The 23,403-nt window shown below is 45.6% G+C and overlaps 1 protein-coding gene across 1 annotated transcript in view; it reads left to right on the forward strand.

Annotated features, from left to right (window-relative positions):
• The first annotated feature begins 1,077 nt into the window (after positions 1–1,077).
• NTN1 (netrin 1) overlaps positions 1,078–23,403 on the forward strand; it is a 179,249-nt gene continuing 156,923 nt past the window's right edge. Inside the window, exon 1 of the mRNA XM_024748374.1 lies at positions 1,078–2,095. Within this exon, the coding sequence (XP_024604142.1) occupies positions 1,078–2,095 (1,018 nt within the window). The remainder of the gene's footprint in view (positions 2,096–23,403) is intronic.

The following is a 23,403-nucleotide window of genomic DNA, read 5'->3' on the forward strand; positions in this document are numbered from 1 at the left end:
AGGAGGCAAGGAGAATCTGGGTGGCCCCGAGGATGCCCCATGAGACTCGAATTGGGTGGGATTATCCATTTGACAAATGTGAGCAGAGGAAGAAGCCAAGTTTCTGTGCCTGGATTTGATGTTTACTAGCTGGCAGATCTTAGGCAAGTTTCTTCACCTCCTGAGACCTCAGTTTCCTCATCTGCAAAATGAAGCTTAATACCTACTCTGCAAAGCTGTTGTGGGCTCCCACAAGATAGTATGGGCCACAGCACCCTTCAACACTGAGCCAGCAAGTACCTACAGGGCTGCCTCTGGATCTGGGGAGGGCTAGGCTGCCCCCAGCCTGAACCTGACAGAGCCGTCTGGGAGGGGCGTTGGCCAGTGCCCAGGTGCCGTCCTGCTTTTTTCCCTCTTCACCCTCCAGCCCACCACAGCTCCCCGGGCAGGAAAAGGGCAGCTTTCCCGACAGATAGGCCCACCGCACAGTGACAACTGTGGGGAGGGGGGAGGGGGGCGGGGGAGCAGCTCTTTCTCTCCAGACCCCAGGGGCTTCGGGCGGGAGGGGTGAGCCAGCGGAGGCTCCATCTTCCTCGGCTCTTCCTTACGATCCTGGGCTGTCTGCCCACGGGGCACGGCCCTGTGCGCGGTGCCACCGGGGCCATCAGGCCGGGTTAGAGGAAGGCCCGACCCCGGCCCAGCAAAGAAAACAAACACAGATGTGTTTGCCTGGGACCAAGAGGGAGTAAATCGCCCCCTCCCCCCGGGCTCCGCGCTCCCCCGGGCGTGGGGCAGGCGGAAACCTGCGGGGCTCTCCGCGCAGCGCGGGGCCGGGGCGACGCGGACAGACCGCGGCCGGCCCCTCCTCCCTCCGCGGGGTGCGCGCCGGGCCCAGCCCCCTCTCCGGGGTTTCCCCGGGCGCTCTCCTTGCTTTCCCTTTGTCTCTGCTTCTCCTTCTCGGGCGCCCCGGTTCCCACCCGCTCGTGTCCTCGCTCTCTCCGGGTCCCGGGCCTCTTCCCTTTAACTTTCTTCTTTCCCGGGGTTAAAACTTTGCTAGCGAGCGGGCGGCTGCTCGCCGACGTTATTGGCCGGCGAAAAATGATGCGCGCGGTGTGGGGGGCGCTGGCGGCGCTGGCGGCGGTGGCGTGCCTGGTGGGCGCGGTGCGTGGCGGGCCCGGGCTCAGCATGTTCGCCGGCCAGGCGGCGCAGCCCGACCCCTGCTCGGACGAGAACGGCCACCCGCGCCGCTGCATCCCGGACTTTGTCAACGCGGCCTTCGGCAAGGACGTGCGCGTGTCCAGCACCTGCGGCCGGCCCGCCGGGCGCTACTGCGTGGTGAGCGAGCGCGGCGAGGAGCGGCTGCGCTCCTGCCACCTCTGCAACGCCTCGGACCCCAAGAAGGCGCACCCGCCCGCCTTCCTCACGGATCTGAACAACCCGCACAACCTGACGTGCTGGCAGTCCGAGAACTACCTGCAGTTCCCGCACAACGTCACGCTCACGCTGTCGCTCGGCAAGAAGTTCGAGGTGACCTATGTGAGCCTGCAGTTCTGCTCGCCACGGCCCGAGTCCATGGCCATCTACAAGTCCATGGACTACGGGCGCACGTGGGTGCCCTTCCAGTTCTACTCCACTCAGTGCCGCAAGATGTACAACCGGCCGCACCGTGCGCCCATCACCAAGCAGAACGAGCAGGAGGCCGTGTGCACCGACTCGCACACCGACATGCGCCCGCTCTCGGGCGGCCTCATCGCCTTCAGCACGCTGGACGGGCGGCCCTCGGCGCACGACTTCGACAACTCCCCCGTGCTGCAAGACTGGGTCACGGCCACCGACATCCGCGTGGCCTTCAGCCGCCTGCACACGTTCGGCGATGAGAACGAGGACGACTCAGAGCTGGCGCGCGACTCGTACTTCTACGCCGTGTCCGACCTGCAGGTGGGCGGCCGCTGCAAGTGCAATGGCCACGCGGCCCGCTGCGTGCGCGACCGCGACGACAGCTTGGTGTGTGACTGCAGGCACAACACGGCCGGCCCGGAGTGCGACCGCTGCAAGCCCTTTCACTACGACCGGCCCTGGCAGCGCGCCACAGCCCGCGAGGCCAACGAGTGCGTGGGTGAGTGGGGCACCGCGGGGACGCGGGCGGCGGGCGGGGACCCGGGCGGCTGCTCCCGGGCCTCGCGACCGAAGGTTCCCGAGGATCGCCCGCTTCGTTGATGTGGTGGGGATGGTGGGAGGCGCGTATGTGGAAATCCTGCACCGCGGAGCTGGTCCGCTCGCGCTCGTGGCGCCGGCCGTGGACGCTCGGGTTTGCGTTCACTGCGCCGTGCGAAGCCAAGATGCGGGGAGAGGGCTTTGCAGAACATTTGCCGACCGGTCCCCCTAACCCCAGATCCAAAGGCACACACTCTGTGCCTTCCCCTCAGTTTGGCGGGACCCTGGCGTCCACCTCCGCCCCACCCCCCCCTCCCCTAGGGCTGCAGCTGCGCGCGCTGTTGGGGACCCCGGCCCGGTTCCCGGGAAGTTCCAGCTCCACGACCACAGATCCCTTGGGAGATGGCAAAGGGATTTGCAGTTTGGGGCCAATTCGGTACACGACGGCTATCACTCCTGCGTCATCCATTTGTCTTTTATGGTTTGAAAATAGATATATATTTTTCTTTTGGACAGCCTGTTTGTGTTAGCAAAAGAATGATGTGATTTAAATTAATTACTATCTACAGATTACAAAAGAGAGTTCACTAATTATTTTAAACTAATTCAATCCCGCTCCAAAAAAGAAGTATACCAGATTTTTTTGTTGTTAGCGTCAGGGTTCGGTGAAATTAAACAGTTCCGAATTAACTAAGAGCCCAGATTCTCGATTTCATGGGGTTTCAGTTCCTGAAAGAGAAATCTGACAAAACCGGCACTGGTGGATACTGTTGGGTTGGAAATGAAGCTTTAAAAAAAAAAAAAAACAGGAGGGGAAAGGTAGTAAGACCATACTCTGCTTTTCCAGTATGAGATGTAAATGCCCAAATCTCATGTTTTATTTTAATGAAAATCATCAACGTCAGTCGTCAGTATAGTTGGTCAGTACGCCCTTGGGTGTTCATCTTTCGTGGAGTATAGATGTTTCCTCCCCCTCCCCCCAGCCCCACACAGCCGGTGTGAGTCTCTTCAATTGCTTCGGCCTCTGAGGCACATTACAAAGTTCGCTGGTCCCCACAAACACACGTTTTGAGGTCTGGTTCTGATTAATTGTGTCATGTTGTTGTCGAATAGTTTGTGCCTCATGACTGTGGATGTAGACTTTTGGAATGGAAAACATGTTTTGGAGAAGCCCGGTCGGCGCTGAGGCCCAGGCAGGCGTCCTGGTCTGAAGAGGGCTGTTCTCCTGTTGCGTGGCGGGGCCTCCATCTTTGCACTCCAAGTGTACACTTTTGCAGACCTAATTGTCCTTCTTCCCCCTCCTTTAAGGGACGGAACTGGTTGCCTGTTGGAAGAGACTTTTCAGGATTCGGTGGCGAGATAGTGGTTACACCCCGGCTTAGTCGTCTTGGAGAATTAAAACTCCTTTGATCTGCTCCATTCCTTCAGAACTGTTGGTTTTTCCCATTTCTTCTCTTTCTTCTCCCCTTTCCTCTTTTCTTTTCTTCCTTTTGTGCGTAAAAACCTTTTATTGACATTTAAAAGGCCTCCCAGGGTTTTGCTATCAGTTTTAGTATGTATGTGCATATGAAAGATAACTTCTCATTGTCACCAGCAGGGTCTGATTGGAAAAAACACAAGTGAATACATCGAGGCAGATAAACTGGCTCTGACGGTAGCATTTTACTGGCCTGAAGATTCCTCTTAGCAGGGGTGGTATTGTTTAGATACCACCCACCCCCATCTCTCCCTGTCAGTTTCTGTAACCCGCAATTGTTATAACAATGGCCATGTACTTGAAATAATTTCTATAGTGGAGGATTTTGTCTTTTGACCAAAGCACTAACTGTGCACAAATTGGATTGACCGGATTTTTTTTTTTTTTAAACCAAATTGAGCAATCAACATATTAACTAACGTAATTAGTAAGCCTTTTTGTTCAAAAAGTTTAATTAGGCCTAATAAGTACATAATCTACATGACAAATAATCGCCTAGCAATATTTTCTGGTTTTTACTGAAGTTATTTTAATTCTCAGTAGTTAAAGTATCTTTAAATCTTGCCAATTATTCAGTCATCTCATAAAAGCCAAGCCAATTCAACGATGTTAAAGTTATTTATAGTTTCCTTTTTGAATAGATGTTCTGATACCTTGTAGATATAGCCTCGGGAATGTCAGGTTGACTTCCCATAAAGTCTTAATTGAAGTCTTAGTGATTTTTCCATCATTCCGCAAAAGAGAAAGCCAGCAAAGACAATTTAGAAGTGATTTACAATTAAAGGTCGAGCTTTTTATGAAAAGGCCCTGAAGTGGAGATATGTGAATGAATTAGTATTTGACAGGTGTTCTGAGACACTACAGGGCACTGTGCTAGGAAAAGGCATTAATGAATCCTTCAAACACTAACTTTTGTACTCTCAGCGGCTCGGATTTTTTTCCCCAACATAATCCCATCTTGTGAATTTCACACTGTTGACATATTAAGTCAAGCTACCCAGATTATTTACAACTAAGGCAAAGTATATTTTTAATTCTCAAAATGAGTTTTGATTAAAAATGAAGCATTATCACGGTCTTCGCCTTTCTAAAATAAAAAGACATGACATAATAAAGTGGCATCGTTCCCTAGGTTAACCCTCTCATCCCCGCTCCCTCCCCCAGTCCTAAAACTTGGAAAAAAATCGATATTATTATTTGACTAAATGGTTCTACACAGGGCTGAGGTGCTTTCGGTTTACTAAGAAATGCATATATCCTATCGGTTTTCTTTGGTCCAGCTTTCTTTTTGGGGTTGTTTCAAGGTTAAGTTCTCTGTGGAATAAACATGAACTTTTGTAAGGTCCAATTTTATTTTAAATGCAATTTTGGACTTCTTCCGGAGAAGAAAAAACCCAAAACAATATGAAAGAGAAGACTATGTATAACGTTACGGCCTCGACAGCTCTCCGTGGAATAACTAAATACTTTCTTCCGCCCATATGTATCAGCAGCGTTCACATGCTCTTACACACATGTGCATTTATATTCATTGTGTAAAGAAGCATCCATGCATGGTGGTGGGGGGGTGTACATTCAAGAGAAAATGCATGAACAGTTTTAAACCACCTGGGTTGCTAGGCCCTTTTACCCCTCTTCCTTTTTTTAAAAAAAAGAGCATCTGAAGACCATATTGTGTTTCATAAATTATTGACATCAGTTTTAATCAGTGTCCCCCTGACGTCGGAGCTGTGTTAGTATTTAGTGCCTGACGAAGCATGCTGTTTAATCTTACTGTGGGGATGTCAGCATGAACCCCTGCCTGGTTTGTGACAGGGTGAGCTTATGAAAACTCGTCTTGCGCCTCACTCTATGACTTGGCGTTGCCCAGCTGAAACCCAAAACCCACACAAAAGACGTCTCTGCGAGATGAACACCGTGCTGGGCTGGCCTCCTATGGTCATGGGTACCTGCAACATAATGCTCGTAATTGTTTAAACATGGCTTTGGGAAGGGGTTCCTCAGGCTGTAAATGGCTCTGGTGCTAGGGCCTACCATCATCTCCCCTGGCAGGAGAGGGAGGTTTATATGGGAGGCGTTGCCCTGAGAAATCTAATGCCCCGATAAAGACTCTTGCAAAATCAGAAGGCTAAAATGATTTGCTGCTCACTCTGGTACGTAGGGATAGATGAGTGAATGCTTTTATAGTCCTAGTAATTATTGTAATTATTGTCATAATAATTACATAATGTAGTCATAATGTTAATTATGATTAACCCTCAATAATCATAATGTTAATTATGATTAACCCTTGAGGGCTTATTTTTTGCCAAACACTCAGATTAATTTAGTCATTTAATCACTGTGACTATGCTAATAATAGGCCCTATTATTGTCCTTATTTTACAGAGGAGGAAACCATAACCGAGAGATATTAAATGGTTTACCCAAAGCCATATAGCTAGTAGGTGGTGGAGCTAAGACTCCAGTCAGATGCTTTATGCTTGGTTTTATTGCATCCTCTGTGCTGCCTCCCCGTAGAACGGATGGATGGATAAATGAACGGCAGTTACATGCACAGGCCGACCTCAGAGATACTGCGGGTTCAGTTCCAGACCGCGGCAATAAGGCAAGTCACACGAACTTCTCGGTTTCCCAGTGCCTGTAAAAGTTGTTCACGCCGTACCGTAGTCTATCAAGTTTGCAATAGCATTATGTCTAAAAAAGTGTACATCCCTTAATTAAAAATTACTTCATTGCTAACAAATGCTGACCATCGTCTGAGCCTTCTGCGAGTCATAGTCGTAACATCAGAGATCACCGATGACAGATCACCACAGCACATAACAATAATGAAAAAGTTGGAAATACTGCAAAGAATTACCAAAATGTGACACAGAGGTATGAAGTGAGCAAATGCTGTTGCAAAAACAGCGCCAATAGACCTGCTCGAGGCTGGGTTGCCTCACACCTTCAAGTTGTAAGAAACACAATATCTGCGAAGTTCAATAAAGCAAAGTGCGGTAAAGTGAGGTCTGCCGGTAGAGGAGAATTCGAGATTAGTCAGAACAGCCTGTTACCTAGCAAGCTTGTTACCTCTTGCTAGAATTGGAGGTGTGTTGTATCTTATGACGTTATGTCATATATCATACTCATTTACTATGTTCATACATACATAAGTATGAAACTGTATATAAGAAGTCGTCCTTGATTATAGCCATCAGGCCTAGTGGGAGCTGGGAGTTGTTTTTTTTTTTTCTTGCGGTACGCGGGCCTCTCACTGTTGTGGCCTCTCCCCTTGCGGAGCACAGGCTCCGGACGCGCAGGCTCAGCGGCCACGGCTCACAGGCCCAGCCGCTCTGCGGCATGTGGGATCCTCCCGGACCGGGGCCCGAACCCGCGTCCCCTGTATCGGCAGGCGGACTCTCAACCACTGCGCCACCAGGGAAGCCCGGAGCTGGGAGTTTTTAGGAATGTAAGTGAAGAGGGTTTAAGCACCTTTGTGTGGGTTCTCAGCGTGCACAGGTGTTGCTTATGGCCAAGTCTTTCTTTCTTTCTTTTCTTTTCTTTTTTTTACTTTTTGGCCACGCCGAGCAGCATGTGGGATCTTAGTTCCGGACCAGGGATCGAACCTGCACTGGAAGCGCGGAGTCTAAACCACCGGACCTCCAGGGAAGTCCTGGCCAAGTCTTTCTTGATTTCAGGGCCCATGATCCCTCTCAAAGGTGGTGGAACAGAGCTCGTAATCAGAAAATCCTTTCTAAGAAGCCCTTCTCCTTTGTCCCTAGTGTTCAGTATCCCCTTGTTTCTCTGGAACACACTGAAAAAAGTCTAGGAAGTGTCTAGGGAGTGTTGTTAAAGAGGGGGGTTTAGTGGCGTATCCTGGTTGCCGGCGTGGTGCTGGTCGGTGCCGGGCATGTGTGTCAGCGGCACAGGACTGTCATTTATCGCTGTTGGCCCCGTGGCGGCTGGAGTGAGGGTCTCTGCTGGGGTCCTCATTAGCACCTGGTGGGCCCGGATGCTGCTCCCCGCTCTACCCAGAGAAGCCAGACAGAGCCGTGTCAAGGTGCACCTTCTGGGGTGCGTCTGTGCCTTTCCAAGGCTTTGCCAAGGTCTCCTTTGGCCCTGCCCAGACTTCTCCCTGACTTCCTTCTCCTGTAGAAAAATGAGATCCTCGGAAAAGTATTTGAGACTTTATGGCCAGAGTAAACATTGGAAAGGCAGTGGGTTGAAATTCAGATGTTCCCTGGAAGGAATCCCCTCATTTTCTGCTCACAGCTGGTATCGATATTTCCTTCTTGAGATGAGTTGTGCTTTTCATTAAGTAAATTTTTTGTCTTGGGATTAAACCAACATTGTATTCTTAATAGACTTTTATGTTTACACTTCAAAAGTCCACTGGGTTGTTATTCGTGTTATCTTGATGGCTTCCACAGCGTCTGCTATGCACACTGGCCTCACCAAAATAAATGGCTCTCTAGGGAACTGGATTATAAAACGGTCTTATCTGTCGATGCTCTAGTACGGGTATTTTGTGAGCCAGTATTTTTTTTCTTCTTCTTCCTTTCAGAAGTGGTAATCATACCTTGGGTTTCTGCAGTGCCTTTCATTAGAGGAAGACTGGAGGGCTCGGAGAGCTTTTGAAATGCTCAGGTTTTAAGCCTAATACTTGCAGAGTGGCCTACAGCATTTTGCCTGTCATCTGGAAAGACACACATCAGCCCTTGTGGTCTCCGAAGCCTCGGAAGATGTGGCATTGGTTTGGGCGGCCCAGGAGTTAGAATGCCTGTCCGGGGGGTGTTGGGTTGCATCCTGAAGGCAGACCACAAACCCCTACTAAGTGCCAGGCATCGTACTAGGTGCTTTACATGTGCTTTATGTCAGTGAATCAGATTTCCACAAAGGAAGCGTTTCGAAACCCGATGTCGCCGCCACCAAAGGGCAGTTTTTACACAAACAAAACTGAATGTAGACGGGGTACATCTTGGCTCGTTCAGTGGCGCTGTTGCATACACAGAGAGCAAGGGGTATCAGTGGCACTTGTTTTGAGGGCTGATCACATAAAAGCCATGTCCTATTGTAACCATCTCCGAGGGATGGTTCCGAACGGTGCCTGAAATCATTGAGCTGCCTGCGACAGTCCTTGGACACAGGGCTATTTGCCTCCACGCTGTCTGCTGTCTTGAGGTTTGATGTGTACAGCATGTGGGGAGTTCAGGATCACATTTCTGTAGTCTTATTTCAAAAATGTAGCTCTATTATAAACTCGGAATTAGATTTTCATTTGCCTTTGGAACATTATATAATTTATGTGAATTTCCCCTAAGTCAGAAGGCAGAGACCCATTCCACTTGTCAGTTCCTTGCCTGTAGAGATAATACTTCCTTCCCATCCCCAGCTCCTGGGAGGCCTTGGCTGGCTGTGTGTTCAGCCCTGACTATATTATTTTGTGCCAGTTCTGCTCTCTGACAGAGAGAAGGGACTGTGGTCATGGGATGGATGAGAAGTGAAATGCCTCTTGTCCGAGCCTTTTCCAACATTTAAGCGCCTGCCCCAATCCTCCTTTGCGATGGATGTTTCTATCTGCTGCATCCACTGGCACTCAGAGAACAAGGGAAGACGTCATCAAGGAGACAGGTGTACCAGTCGTTCAGAAGTAGTGCCAAGGAATGGAGAAGGAGAGCCTTTGCCTCTGGCGGGGTCATTCCTGGAGATCCTGAGTCTTCTGCCATCAGGGTCATTGTATTAGCTAGAGGTAAGGTTATAATCACGTTGCAGTGCATTTGTGCATATAAAGACGATCCAGAAGAAAGATTTCCCTGTAGGTATGGCGGGCTTCTAGGTTATTTGAAGGGGTGAGTGGTTTTTCAGAGGTCAAAGTAAATTTGTTGGGTGAAAACCTTGAAAGATAGAAACTAACACTGAGAGGAACAGAAAGGTCACTATATCAACTGATAATCAATGAACCCTCCCAACTCAGCCTAGAAGGAGGCTCTAGAAGTCTGTCTCTGTGGGGGATTCAGGACTAGCCTATGTAAGATGTGCAAGTTATCAGCCTTCTGTGCAGGTGGTCCAGTTTTATTTGAGGGCCCATTCATGCCCCTTCCTGGCTGGTGCTATGGCTAGATTTTCTAAATTTTCCCCGGTCCTTTACTGCCTCCAGATAAGAGAGATTTTTGGTTGTCATGTCCAATTTTTCACACATTCTAGAGGCTCCACACCAAAGTTAGACAATCTGTAGGACCACAGGCACCTTTAAAGGGGCTGGGTTTGAATAAATGAGTGTTAGGTAACAAGGAAATAAGGTAGATTCTCTTTTAGTTTCCTGAGCACCAATATGTTGCATTACGTTCCATATTTGATGGAACATCCCAAAGGGATGGACACTTCCCACTGCCTGATTATGGTTTTTGCGGCTTCTGATTTCATCTGTTCCTGCTTGGAGTGGCTGTGGTGAGTACTTGGCAAACGCATCACCCCTTTCCAATTCTAAAACCAGGGCAGACATCACTAATCAATCACAGCACTCTTTTCTGCTAAGTCCAGAAATGGTCTTAGGGTATTAGACTCCTTTTCAATATAATACCCTAGGCAGCTGTTACTCCTTAGAGTTAGCCTAGGAGATAAAAACTAAGACAGTTTTGGTCCCGGGAGACCTTCCCCTGCTCCCCCAGCCTGCAGGCAGATAAGTATACTGTAAGTGGACGTTTCTGGAGCAATCAGTGGTCAGGTGACTCTGTTGGGTCTGGGGATGTAAAGCAGTGGGAAGTGATGCCCTCCCCGCAGGTGGGATGCAGTCTCATCGGGCCTGAGGCTCTTCCCACCAGAGAAGTCAGGCCCTGGACCCCACATCAGGTCTGCGTGGCATCGGGAGACAGAACTCTACACAGGCAAGGGCTCTGCTTACATTTGGGCTGACACAGAAAGTGCTGAACAATAACAGCGCCAGTCCCAGCATGAAAAAGGAAACACATTGTGTTTACAGATACGGAGCTTGGCCTCCGAAACAAGAAAGTACCTTTGGATCGGGTGCCCCAGGGCAGGGCTGTTGGACGGCGGCCCCCCTGCTTTGAGTCCTGCGGCCAACGCGTTTCCTCTCCCCGCAGCTAGACCTCAGAGGTGGGCAGGTCGATCGAAGCCAACTCTTTCTTCCCAGACCCAGCCCTGTCTCACTCCACAGCTCAGACCTGGGGAGAATTCATTGTGAGAAAGTGCTCGACCTGCCCAGCTACCACGAGGAAGGAAATTGCTTCTCACTCCAATCCACAGAAACCCATCGGGCTTAAACCAGGAGTGGGGGCAGATCTGCTATCATTGCTACCCAGACATGCCAGGGGAGAATGGGACGGGACATCCTCTGTATTTCTCACCCCAGTTTGTTGTTGGAACCGAGGTGAGGGAGCTGTTTCTTGTTTTATTTATTTATTTTTTTGTATTTTGGCCACGCCGTGCGGCACGTGGGATGGTTCCCCAACCAGGGATCAAACCTGGGCCTCCGCAGTGGAAGTGCCAAATCCTAACCACTAGGCCACCAGGGAATTCCCTGTTTCTTGTTTTAAATCGAAGGTGTCTGCAGAAGAATGTGACCCACGTTGAAGTGAAAAGCAAGCTCTGATTTTCCTGCTGCATAGAAATGGTTCAGTTCTAAAATCAAGATCAGAAGAGCACAGCGTTCTACTTAGTAATATATGAAATACCAAGATGTGTGTATTAGGCGCTATGGTTGAGAGAACCCACCTCCAGCTTCAGACTGCTTGGGTTGAAGTCCTGGCTCCACCCACCCCTGCAGTGTGACCTTGGGCGTGTTATTGAAGTTCTCAGTGCTTTCAATGCCTTCTGTGCCCTGGGGGGCTCCACTGAAGACCACGCTGGTATATGGGGTACAATGCCGAGTGAGAGGGGCCCTTGCATTGTGCTAGGGAGGGGGCTCAGAAGAGGGGCATAAGAAGGAGACCCCCGAGGCAGGGTGCTCCTTCTAGACCAGTGGCTTTCTTTTTTCTTTTTACTTAAAAAAAATTTTTTTTTAATTGAAGCATAGTTGCTATACAATATTATATAAGTTACAGGTGTACGTATAGTGAGTCACAATTTTAAAGGTTATATTCCATTTGTAGTTATTATAAAATATTGGCTATATTCCCCATGTCGTACAAGATATCCTTGTAGCTCATTTTATAACTAATAATATGTACCTCTTAATCCCTCACCTCTAAATTGCCCCTCCTCTTCCCTCTCCCCACTGGTAACCGCTAGTTTGTTCTCTATATCTGTGAGTCTGCTTTGTTTTGTTTCGTTATATTCACTAGTTGGTTGTATTTTTTTAGATCCCACGTATAAGGGATCTCATACAGTATTTGTCTTTCTCTTTCTGGCTTATTTCACATAGCACGATGCCCTTCAAGTCCATCCATGTTGCTGCAAATGGCAAAATTTCATTCTTTTCTATGGCTGAGTAATCTTCCGTTGTATGTATACATATATTTATTCATCTATCTGGTGATGGACACTTAGTTTGCTTCCATACCTTGGCAATTGTAAATAATGCTGCTATGAACATTGGGGTGCATGTATCTTTTCGAATTAGTGTTTTTGGTTTTTTTGGATATATACCCGGGAGTGGCATTCCTGGGTTATAGGGTAGTTCTAGTTTTAGTTTTCTGAGAAACCTCTATACTGTGTTCTACAGTGACTGCACCAATTTACATTCCCACCAACAGTGTACGAGGGTTCCCTTTTCTCCACATCCTCGCCGACACTTGTTATTTGTGTTCTTTTTGATGATACCCATTCTGGCAGGTGTGAGGCGATAGCTCGTTGTGGTTCTGATTTGCATTTCCCCGATGATTAGCGCTGTTGAGCATCTTTTCATGTACCTGTTGGCCACCTGCATTTCCTCTTTGGAAAAATTAGACTTGGGGCTTTTTATCAGCACCCTCCCTACTGCCATGCTCTGTTCGAAACATTCTGCAAATATTATCTTGTTTAGTCCTCATAACAGCCTTTTGAGGTGCGTTCTATTATGAGTATAATTAAGTCAGTGTCTTCACTGAAGTATAACGCAATGTACAGAAAAGCACACGAATGCTTAGTGCACAGCTCAGAACTTTTCATGATGTAGACACACCTGCATAACCAGCACCCCAGATGCTGCCGAGGGCCCCTCCAGTCACCACGCCCCTTACCCGCCATGCGTTGAATTGACTGTTTTTGAACTTCACGTAAATGGAATCACATTCTGGCAGCTTCGGCTCAGTAGTACCTTTGTGGTATTTATCCATGGGTAGTAGTAGTTTTATTCGTTTTCATTGCTGTGCTGTAGTGTTCCGTGATACCCACGTGTAAATTTATTTGTTCCATTTACGGTGGATATTTGGGTTGTCTCCACATTTTAACTATTAAAAATAGTGCTGCCGTGGCTGGACTTACCCATGTCTTTTGATACATATGTGAATGCATTTCTGTTGGGGATGTGTCTAGAAGTGGAATCTCGTGCCCTAGGGTAGGTATCCGTTCAGCTCTAGTACATTGTGTTTATCCGTTGGTCACACGTTTTGTAGAAAGCGGTTGTACACCATTTTACAGGTGAAGAAATGGAGGCACACACAGGGTACATGCCTCGCCCAGGGTCTCACAGCCGGCAGTGGTGGAGTTGGGGTTAGAATCTAGGCAGTGTGGTTCTGGCGTCTTGTTTTCCACCACCGTGCCTGTTGGCTGCCTCTCTCTTTCATCTGTATATACCCTGTCAAGGAAAACCGTTAATACTGGGGGCAGAGGTGACTTTGGGCCAGTCCCTTCACTTGTCTGGGCCTTGGTTTTCTCTCCTGTAAAATGAGGGGTTGGGCCCCAAAGACCATCTTGAGCACTCACATTTCTGTGCCCCAGTGGACACACCTCCTTCCTGAGGACTTTTCCCAGCTACGTTACCCACCCCTTCCATTCCCATCTCCACCAGGGGCAGCTCTACAGCGTGAGCGACGTTATTTCCCACCACTTCCATTCCATTGGGGTGCCCTCAGGAGACCGCGCAGGCTCTGATTGGAGGACTCACTTGGGCCTGCCCTTCAGGACTTCCTGGAATTTCCCCATCTTTCACTCACCAGCTTTTACACTGGGGGGAGGGGGAGACATGGGACCTTCGTTCCATCTTTGCCCTCTGGCATGTCAGCCACCCAGCCTTCTCTCTTCAGTCATGCGTGTTGAGCTGAATGAATGTTCACAGAATCAACTCACTTGTGTAACTAGCGCAGCCATCAAGAAATCAGATACTTCCAGAAGGCCTCTTTATGCCTTTCACGCCGCCACCGCATTGTATAGCCACCATCTTGACTGCTAACACCATAGATTGCGTTTTGCCTGTTCTCGAACGTCACATCCGTGAAATCAGACTGTGTGTGCTCTTCAATACCTGGCTTCTTTTGCTCAGCAGTATTTCCTCATAAGTAGTCTTAATCATAACTTATCCTCTGGTCCTTTTTAGTTTGATGGATGAGCGCAGTTTCCTGGAGGTCCTGATCCTTCTGCTTGTTCAGTCTGCTCACCTTTGCTCATGGTGAATGACTTTCCTCATGTGTTTGGCACTGACTGTGAGCTTTTCTTTATCTGGGATTTTGTGGAATTCCCACGGGTCTGAGTTCTGGCAATGTCCCTTCTGAGTGATTTCGCATTTGATTTTGCCAAACATCCTGGAGGTATCATTGGCTTGGGACCGCTTTTTCCATTAATTAATTATCTTAGAAATTCCTCTATCAAATGAGGAGTATGTATTTTGCCTCCAATCATTTTCAGACCTGGGGTTTCATTTTCTCACTGAAGACTCTTTCTCCCTTTACTCAGGAGTTTTGAGGGGACTTCCCTGGTGGTCCAGTGGTTAAGAAGCCACCTTCCAATGCACAGGATGTAGGTTCGATCCCTGGTTGGGGAACTAAGATCCCACGTGCTGCAGGGCAGCTAAGCCCGCACACCACAACTAGAGAAGCCTGTGTGCTGCAACTAAGACCCGACACAGCCAAAAAAAAAAAAAAAAAAATTTGGGTAGAGACACACTTTTGCTGTCAGATTTTTAGTCCCTTTTTCACTTGGGGTGCATTTGGAAGGTCCAGGCTTTTGCCACCTGGATTACTGACCCTAACGGGTCTCCCTGCCTCTATCCTTGTCCCCCAAGCTCCCAGTCTGTTCTTACTGGTAGTTCCCTCTGCCCAGATATCCCAATGGATGGCTTCCCTGACTCCTTCAAATCTTTGGTCAGCTGTCATTCCTCAGTGCAGCCTGACTATCCTATTTAATGATCCTAAAATAGCCCCCTCATCCGTGTCTGTCTGTCACATTCACAAACACACACACTTATACTTCTCGTCACCTTCATCCTGCTCTACTTTCTCCTTTCTTCCCCCCACAATGCTTATATCCTTCTGACATACTATGGGGCTGGCCAAAAAGTTTGTTTGGTTTTTTCCATAAGATCTTACGAAAAACCCAAACGAACTTCTTGGCCGGCCCAATATTTGATTTAGTTATCTGTTGTGTTTATTAACTATCTTCGCATCCTGCCACGTGCTCTGTTCTAAGGCACTTGTTAATTTACATAAGGGCAGGAATCCTTGTCTCTTGTTCACAAGGAGCCTGGCATATAGTAGGTGCTCATTAAATATGGTGAAGAAAAAGAATGCAGGGCCTCCTTTCTAACTCCTGGCCTTTTAAGACCCAAGGTCTCATCTCATGTGTGCAGGTGTTAAAAACTCAAGCCCAAAGCCATTAAGGCCTGTCTCCAGGCCTGATAGCCAGTCTTCCTTTCCCCTTATCTCTCTCCTCCTTCCCTTCCCTCCTTACTCACAAACACCCCATGGTTCCTCTAGCACTTGGGGATTTCCTTTTATTGCTTGTGAGATATACCATGCATTACATATTCTTAAAAATTATTTTCATCTAGTATTTCTGCAGTGGTCGGGTATCTGCATTAGCTCAGTATACCTTGTTGCCAGAACTCAAAGTCCTATCTTTTAATCTTCGTCCACCTGGAATTGATTGTGACATATGGTGTGAGGTAAGGATCCCTTTTTTTCCAGCAAACATTTAGCCAGTTATTCAATGACAGTTGCTGAAAAAAAATTATTCTCAGCCATTTGAGATGCCATATTATTAAATGCTTAAGTATTATATAAACTTGGATCTAGTTTCTAGATTTCCCATTCTGTTTCACTGATCTCTTTTCCTTCCACTGCCTGTCTGTTTGGATAGTGCATTTCATTTCCGGTGGGCTCAGCATTTACTCATTTATTCTTTTCGGTTATTCTCATTGCTATTCTTATGTATTTACGTATGTATGCATGCATGTATAGGCTTTAGATGAGTTTATCAAGTTTCAATACAGACGCCATTGGTAGTTTAGTGGCACTGTAGTTAAAATGAAGTTGGTGATAGTTGATAACTTTTTTTTTTTTGCCACACCGCGCGGCATGCAGGATCTTAGTTCCCTGACCAGGGATCGAACCCGTGCCCCCTGCAGTGCAAGCACGGAGTCTCAACCTCTGGACCACCGGGGAAGTCCCTACATTTTAAAAATTGTAACCGTAATCAACATGACTGTTGTACTTAATGATTTCGTTATTTAAATGTCTCCATTAGGGTTGTTAGGGTACCAAAAGGGTAGGATGTTAAGTCTACATAAAATCATAGATTGACTCTCTTCTGGATAAATTTTTAAAACAGTATTAGTTGAAATTCAGTAAATTGTACATATTTAAAGAATGTAGTTTGGAAAGTTTGACATATGTGTTTACCTATGAAACCATAACCACAATCAAGATAAAGAACATACCCACCAGCCTCAAATGTTTCCTGATTGCTCCTGGGTAATTCCTTGCATACCTTCTGCTGTTTCCATCACTGTGCTTTCTATCATTTTATATTAGTTTGCTTTTTCTAGAGTTTTATATAAATGGACTAATATGGTACGTATTTTTTTTTTGTCTGGTTTTCCTCAGGTTTCAGGATTATTTTGAGGCTTATCCATGACGTTGTGTTCCTCAATAGTTCACTCCTTTTTTCTGCTGGATAGTAGTCCATTGTATGGAAATACCAAAACTCATCTATTCATCTGCTGATAGACATTGGGTTGTTTGCAGTTTTTGGCTTTTACAGGGAAATTAGCAGCTGTGAACATTCTTGTACACATTTTTGCACGGACGTATGCTTTCATCTCTCTTGAGTAAGTCCCTAGGAGCAGAATGACTGTGTGATATGGTAATGGATGTTTAACTTTTTTTTTTTTTTTTTTGCGTTACGCGGGCCTCTCACTGTTTTGGCCTCTCCCGTTGCGGAGCACAGGCTCCGGACGCGCAGGCTCAGCGGCCATGGCTCACGGGCCCAGCTGCTCCGCGGCATGTGGGATCCTCCTGGACCGGGGCACGAACCCGTGTCCCCTGCATCGGCAGGCGGACTCTCAACCACTGCGCCGCCAGGGAAGCCTGGATGTTTAACTTTTTAAGAAGCTGTCAAACTGTTTTCCAAAATGGTCGCACCACTTTACATTCATACCAGCAGTGTGTGAGCATTCCAGTGTCTCCAACTCCAGTTCCTCACCAGCATTTGATACGGTCAGTCTTTTTTAATCTTAGCCGTCTCAGTGGTAGATGACCTTTACAATTTTAAGTCTTACAGTCCAGAAGCATTGAACATTTTCATTTATTCATGTCTTCTTTTATGCCTTTCTGTAACGTATATACATTTCTTTATATTAGCCTTATACTTTTTAACAGAAAATTTATTTCTGTGTATTTATAATTTTTATTACTATTATGAAAGGCATTTTTTTCCTTCCTCATTTTATTTTCTAACGATATTGCTGACATATAGGAAAGTTGTTGATTTTTATATAAGTATTTTGCAACCCGCAATTTTACTGAACTCTTTTAAATGAATTCTCATAGTTTTTCCATTAATTCTCTTCTCAAATTTCTTTCATATTCAGTTATAGCCCACAAATCATGAATATTTTAGCTCTTCTTTCCACTGCTTGGACTTTTATTTTTCTTGTTTTACTGCATTGGATAGAACTTCAAAGTAATGGTATGTGATAATGGTAAGATACACCCTTGTGTTGATCCTGACTTGAGTGAGAATGTTTCTAGAATTTCATCATTAAGTATGTTGTTTGTTACTAGTTTCAGATAGATCTTTATTGTGCTCAAAGGAACGACCTCTATTCTTGGTTTACTGGGAGGTTTGCTCCTTTTTTTTTTTTTTTGGGGGTACGTGGGCCTCTCACTGTTGTGGCCTCTCCCGTTGCGGAGCACAGGCTCCAGATGTGCAGGCTCAGTGGCCATGGCTCACGGGCCCAGCCGCTCTGCGGCATGTGGGATCTTCCCGGACCGGGGCGCGAACCCGTGTCCCCTGCATCGGCAGGCGGGCTCTCAACCACTGTGCCACCGGGGAAGCCCCTTTTTGTTGTTTTAAATCAAGAATATGTGGGGGCTATATACGAGTCACCCATTTAACGCATACAATTCAGTGGTTTTTAGTGTGTTTATAAAGTGGTGCAACCATCACTAAAATTAATCCCAGAGCATTTTTGTCATCACCAGAAGAAACCTTGTACCCATAGCAGTCACTTTCCATTCCCTCCCTCTTACCACTGTCCCAGCCCTAAGCGACCACTAATCTACTTTTGATCTCTATGGATTTGTCTATTCTGTACATTTCATATAAATAGAATCATACAATATGTGGCCTTTTGTGACTGACTGATTTCAGCTAGCATAATGTTTTCATGGTTCATCCATGTTATAGCATGTGTCAGTACTTCATTCCTTTCTATGGCTGAATAATATTTCAGTGTACAGACATGTCACATTTTGTTTATTCATTCTTCAGTTAGTGGACATTTGGATTGTTTCCACCTTTTGGCTACTAGGAATAATGCTGCTACGAGCATTGATGTACAGGTTTTTGTATGAATATGCGTTTTCATTTCTCTTATGTATGTACGTAGGAGTGGAAATGCTGGGTCATATGGTAACTCTATATTTAACTTTTGAAGGAACTGCCAGCCTGTTTACCAAAGCAGCTATTCCATTTTACATTCTTACCTGTAATGTATGAAGATTCCAATTTCCCCACATCCTCATCTATATTTATACTCTTTCTTTTTGATTATAGCTGTTCTTGTGAGTGTGAGGTGCTATCTCATTGTGGTTTTGTGATTTTCTAAATTGGAACTATTCTAGCATTCGTGGAATAAAGTGTATTTGGTTATAATTCTTTGCTAATATTTTATTTTCGATTTTTGTATCTGTTCAAAAGTGTAATTTGTCTGAACTTTTTTCTCCGTATATTGCCTTCTGTATCAGGGCTGTTCTGACCTCATAAAATGAAGTGAGAAGTTTCTGTTCTCTTCCATGCTGTGCTATCATTTAAATAGCGTGAGAAATAACTGTTCCTTGAAGATTTGCTAGACTTAGCCCATCTGGGCCCTGTGCCATTTTGGGAAAGAGTTATTTGATAACCATTTCAGTGTCTTCCGTGCTTACGTTGATTGAGGAATTTTTCAACTGCTTTCTGAGTCAAATCTGGTAATTTATTTTCCAAGAAAATGATGATTTACCCAGATTTTCATTTTTTAAGCATAGTTGTATATAGTACTCACTAAAACGTTTTTTAAAACTTTCATGTATGGCTATGTCACCGTGCTAATTTCTAACAATGAAATATTCTCACTCTCTCTCGGCCTAGATTTCTTTGTTTGTTTGACATTTTTGAAGGTGATGATAATAATACCTGGTGATACCCGTTGAACACTCACTGTGTGCCAGGCCCTGTGCTGCGTACCTTGTGTGCACTGTCTAACGTTCAGCGTCTTGACAGCTTTGTGAGTTGAGGTACTGTTAATCACTTACAGGGGGTTAAGAAGTTCAGACATTTAACTTGCCTGATGTCACACAGTTACAAAGCCCAGAGTTGTAGTTCAAACAGGATCTCTCTATTCTCAGTCAGAGCTCTTATATGCTATTTTAGTCTGCCACTTACTTTTTAATGTTTTTTTTTTTTTTGCGGTACGCGGGCCTCTCAACTGTCGTGGCCTCTCCCGTTGCGGAGCACGGGCTCCGGACGTGCAGGCTCAGCGGCCACGGCTCACGGGCCCAGCCGCTCCGCGGCATGTGGGATCCTCCCGGACCGGGGCGCGAACCCGTGTCCCCTGCATCGGCAGGCGGACTCTCAACCACTGCGCCACCAGGGAAGCCCTCGTGTATTTTTAATTGTTTCTAATTTCTGTTTTATCTTTACTAATTTCTTATTTAGGCTTTTGTGGTCCTACTAATATTTTTAATTGAATGCTCAGTTCAACTAATATCATTATTTTCTTATTCCTATTTAGCAGTACAACAATTTAGGCAGCGACTTTTCATTTCTATAGCAGCTTTGACCACTTACCCTTGGTTTTGATTTGTACTGCTCTCATTGTCACTATTTTTCCAGTGACTGTGTCATTGTAGTTGTGATACTCTTTCTGTTTCTGGAGTTATTTATGAATTGGCTTTTCATCTCCAGGGTATCAAGTCCTCAAAATTTATATTTTGTTATTAATGTCCAATTTCATTTTATTGCAACGACTACAATTTTTGTTTTGTTTCATTTTAAAATAGTCTCATGTGTGTACCTGAGGTCCCTTCTTTTGCTGTTCCATGGGAACTGGAAGAGAACTCTGTTTTTAGGGTACAGAGTTCAATATATTTATTAAAATCCATCTTACTGATGATATTATTCAGATACTCTGTATCCTTGTTTTATTTTTGCCTACTTGGAGCAAAAGGACAATATTAGTGGGAGACTGACATACCACCCTAAGCGTTTAACAAATTAAGTGACAGAGTCATCCAACCTTTTAAAAATTAAGAGGTGGGCAAAGCCGTATAAGGCTTTGAACACAAAGTAAAAGCAGGGGTCACAAAATAGTGTCTGAGATGTAGAGTTCTGAGCAGAATGCATTAGTAAGGTAAAGCTGGTTGTTTTATACTGATACCAGGAAAACTGCACCATATCATTGAACTTGAATGGAAATCACCTGGGCCTTGGTTTCGGTGGTGAAAAGAGATGATTTTTCAGCAGATGATTCCTAGTCTCTTCCAGCACTCTCATTCCATGAGGACGGTTTGGGGTTCCCTCCTAAGTGGTGCCAGGAAGGGAATTAACCGGGAGTTAATGACTAGAAGCAAAGAATAGAACTAGATGATTCCTAGTTGAGACTGGAGCAGTTTGAGCTGACAGCTGGGGCTGGGTTTATTGCTTTGGCTTATTCCTATCTTTACAGGAGCATCTGCCTCATTGCCTCTTGGTCTGGCAAAGGAGATGTGCTAAAATAGAAATCAGTCTGCAAGGACAAGATGGTGAGGCCACAAGGACTCCCTGACATGGGGTGCCACCTCCTGTAATGAAATATGACCCTGATGGCTGGGTTTGGCTCTGGAATATGCCCCCTTCCCCCACCCCCGGGAGCTCTCAGCTCTCGGAAAGAGCATTTCCATAGACAGCTACCTGCAGGAAACGGGCAGGTTACCCAGCTCCATGCCTGCCTCTGTGTCCCCTCATCCTCTAGCCAAGAGATGATTAATTCATTGAACAAAGAGGGGAAGGTGAAGAGAGGCATGTGTTTCACAGGATACCAGGACCATGAGAAAGGCTGAAAATTAATGAGTTAAGTATCTAATTTAAGAAGTTAGGGAAAAATGAACAGAATAAGCCAGAACAAAGTGGGGGTGGGGAGGAGATGAAAAACAAGAGCAGAAGTCAATGAACTAGAAAACAGATATTCAACAGAGAGAACCAAAGCCAAAAGTTGGTTGTTTGGGAAGACTCATAAAATAAACAAATATCTGGAAAGATTGGTAGAGGGGAAAAAAGAGAGAAGGCACAAATAAACAACATTAGGAATGAAAAGGAGGCATAACTAGAGATCTGGCAGAGACAAAACAAATAAGGTAATACTATGAGCAACTTTGTGCTAATACATTTTAAAAGTGTAACCTCTAGCATCTTGATCCACACTCTTGGAGTATTTCTCATAGAATTGTAACTAGACGACCTGCATCACAGTCTTCTATGGAACCAAATCAAAAACAGAAAAAACAGACTTCATCAGAATTTGAAAGTTGTGCTTCGAAGGACACCATCAGGAAAATGAAAAGACAGCCCACAGTATGGGAGAAAATATTTGCAGATCAACTCTCTGAAAGGGTCCAGAATATATAAAGAGTATAATATATAAAGAAATCTTAGAACTCAACAACAAAAAGGCAAAATAAATTTAAAAACAGGCAAAGCACTTGAATAGCTATTTCTCCAAAGAAGATACACATACACATGGCCAATAAGCACATGAAAAGATGTCAACATCATTGGCCATCAGAGAAATATAAGTCAGTACCACTTCACACCCACTTGGGTGGCTAGAATCAAAAGAATAGTAACAAGTGTTGGAAAGAATGAAGAAATTGGAACTCTCGCTGCTGGTGGGAATGTAAAGTGATGTCGCTGCTGCAGAAAACAGTTCCTGAAAAGGTTAAACGTGTGAGTTACCATACAACCCAGCAATTCCACTCCTAGGTATATACTCAGGAGAAATAAAAATACGGATCCACACAAAAGACTGTACACAGACGTTCATAGCAGCATTATTCATAATAGCCCCAAAGCGGAAACAACCCAAGTATCCATCAACTGATGAATGGATAAAGTTTGGTATACCCATACAAAGCAATATTACTCAGCCATGTGAAGGAATGGAGTAGCGATACATGCTTAAACATGGATATACCTTGAAAACTTCATGATAATTGAAAGCCAGTCATAGAAGACCGCGTACTGTATGACTCTCCTTATATGAAATGTTCGGGATAAGCAAATCCATATAGGAGGCAGATTAGTGGTTGCCAGAGATTGAAGGGAGGGGTGAGTGGGGAGTGACTGTTAAATGGGTGTGGGGTTCTTGTTGGGGTGATGAAAATGTTCTAGAATTAGATAATGGTGATGTACAGCCTGGTGAATCGTACACTTTAAAAGGGTAAGTTGTATGGTATGGGAATGATATTTTTATTAAAAAAAACTTGTGTGGAGTGGGAAAGGTTTATTAAAATGTGTATTTCCAAGCGTTTCCCTGGATTAATGAAGTCACATGTCTGGGTGTAGGGTCTAGAAACCTGCAATACTTTAGATGAAACCAGCACACAGAGAGGTTTAAGAATCACTGTCCGCTTTTACTTTTAGTAGAATTCCCATTCATAAATGTATAAAAGAGTGATGGAAGCAGAAAATCACTCCTTGGGGAAAAAGTTCCCTGTGATAGTCATAGAGAATCCCAATGTCTGCTACAGTTACTGAGTGAAAGTATGATGAGACATAGAAAATTTACATAGTGTCAAAGTAACTCTCCACAGTCTTAAAAGGAAAAATAGTAACTTTATAGTGAAGAAATCGGGCAGACAACACTTTAACCAAGTTATCAGAACTAAGAGAACCAATAATGGGACAGACTGACATCACGTGTCACCCAATACACACCGAGAGGGAGACAGCATTGCTTCCGTGGGATCTTGCTAAAAATGTGTAACCTGAATTTCATCCTGAAGAAACATCAAATAATCCCGAACGAGAGCCATTCTACAACGTAACTGGCCAGTACTCTTCAAGAGTATCAAGGTCATTAAGGACAGAGCAAAACTGGAGGACTGGCATATGCTGGAGGAGAAAAAGAAGACAGGAGACCTAAATGCAGTGTCCGATGCTGGATCAGATCCATCCTGGTCCAGAAAAGGACATTAGTGGGG

The sequence above is a fragment of the Neophocaena asiaeorientalis genome, unplaced genomic scaffold (assembly GCF_003031525.2).
Source record: "Neophocaena asiaeorientalis asiaeorientalis breed wild unplaced genomic scaffold, Neophocaena_asiaeorientalis_V1.1 scaffold543, whole genome shotgun sequence".
Classification (NCBI taxonomy): Eukaryota; Metazoa; Chordata; class Mammalia; order Artiodactyla; family Phocoenidae; genus Neophocaena; species Neophocaena asiaeorientalis.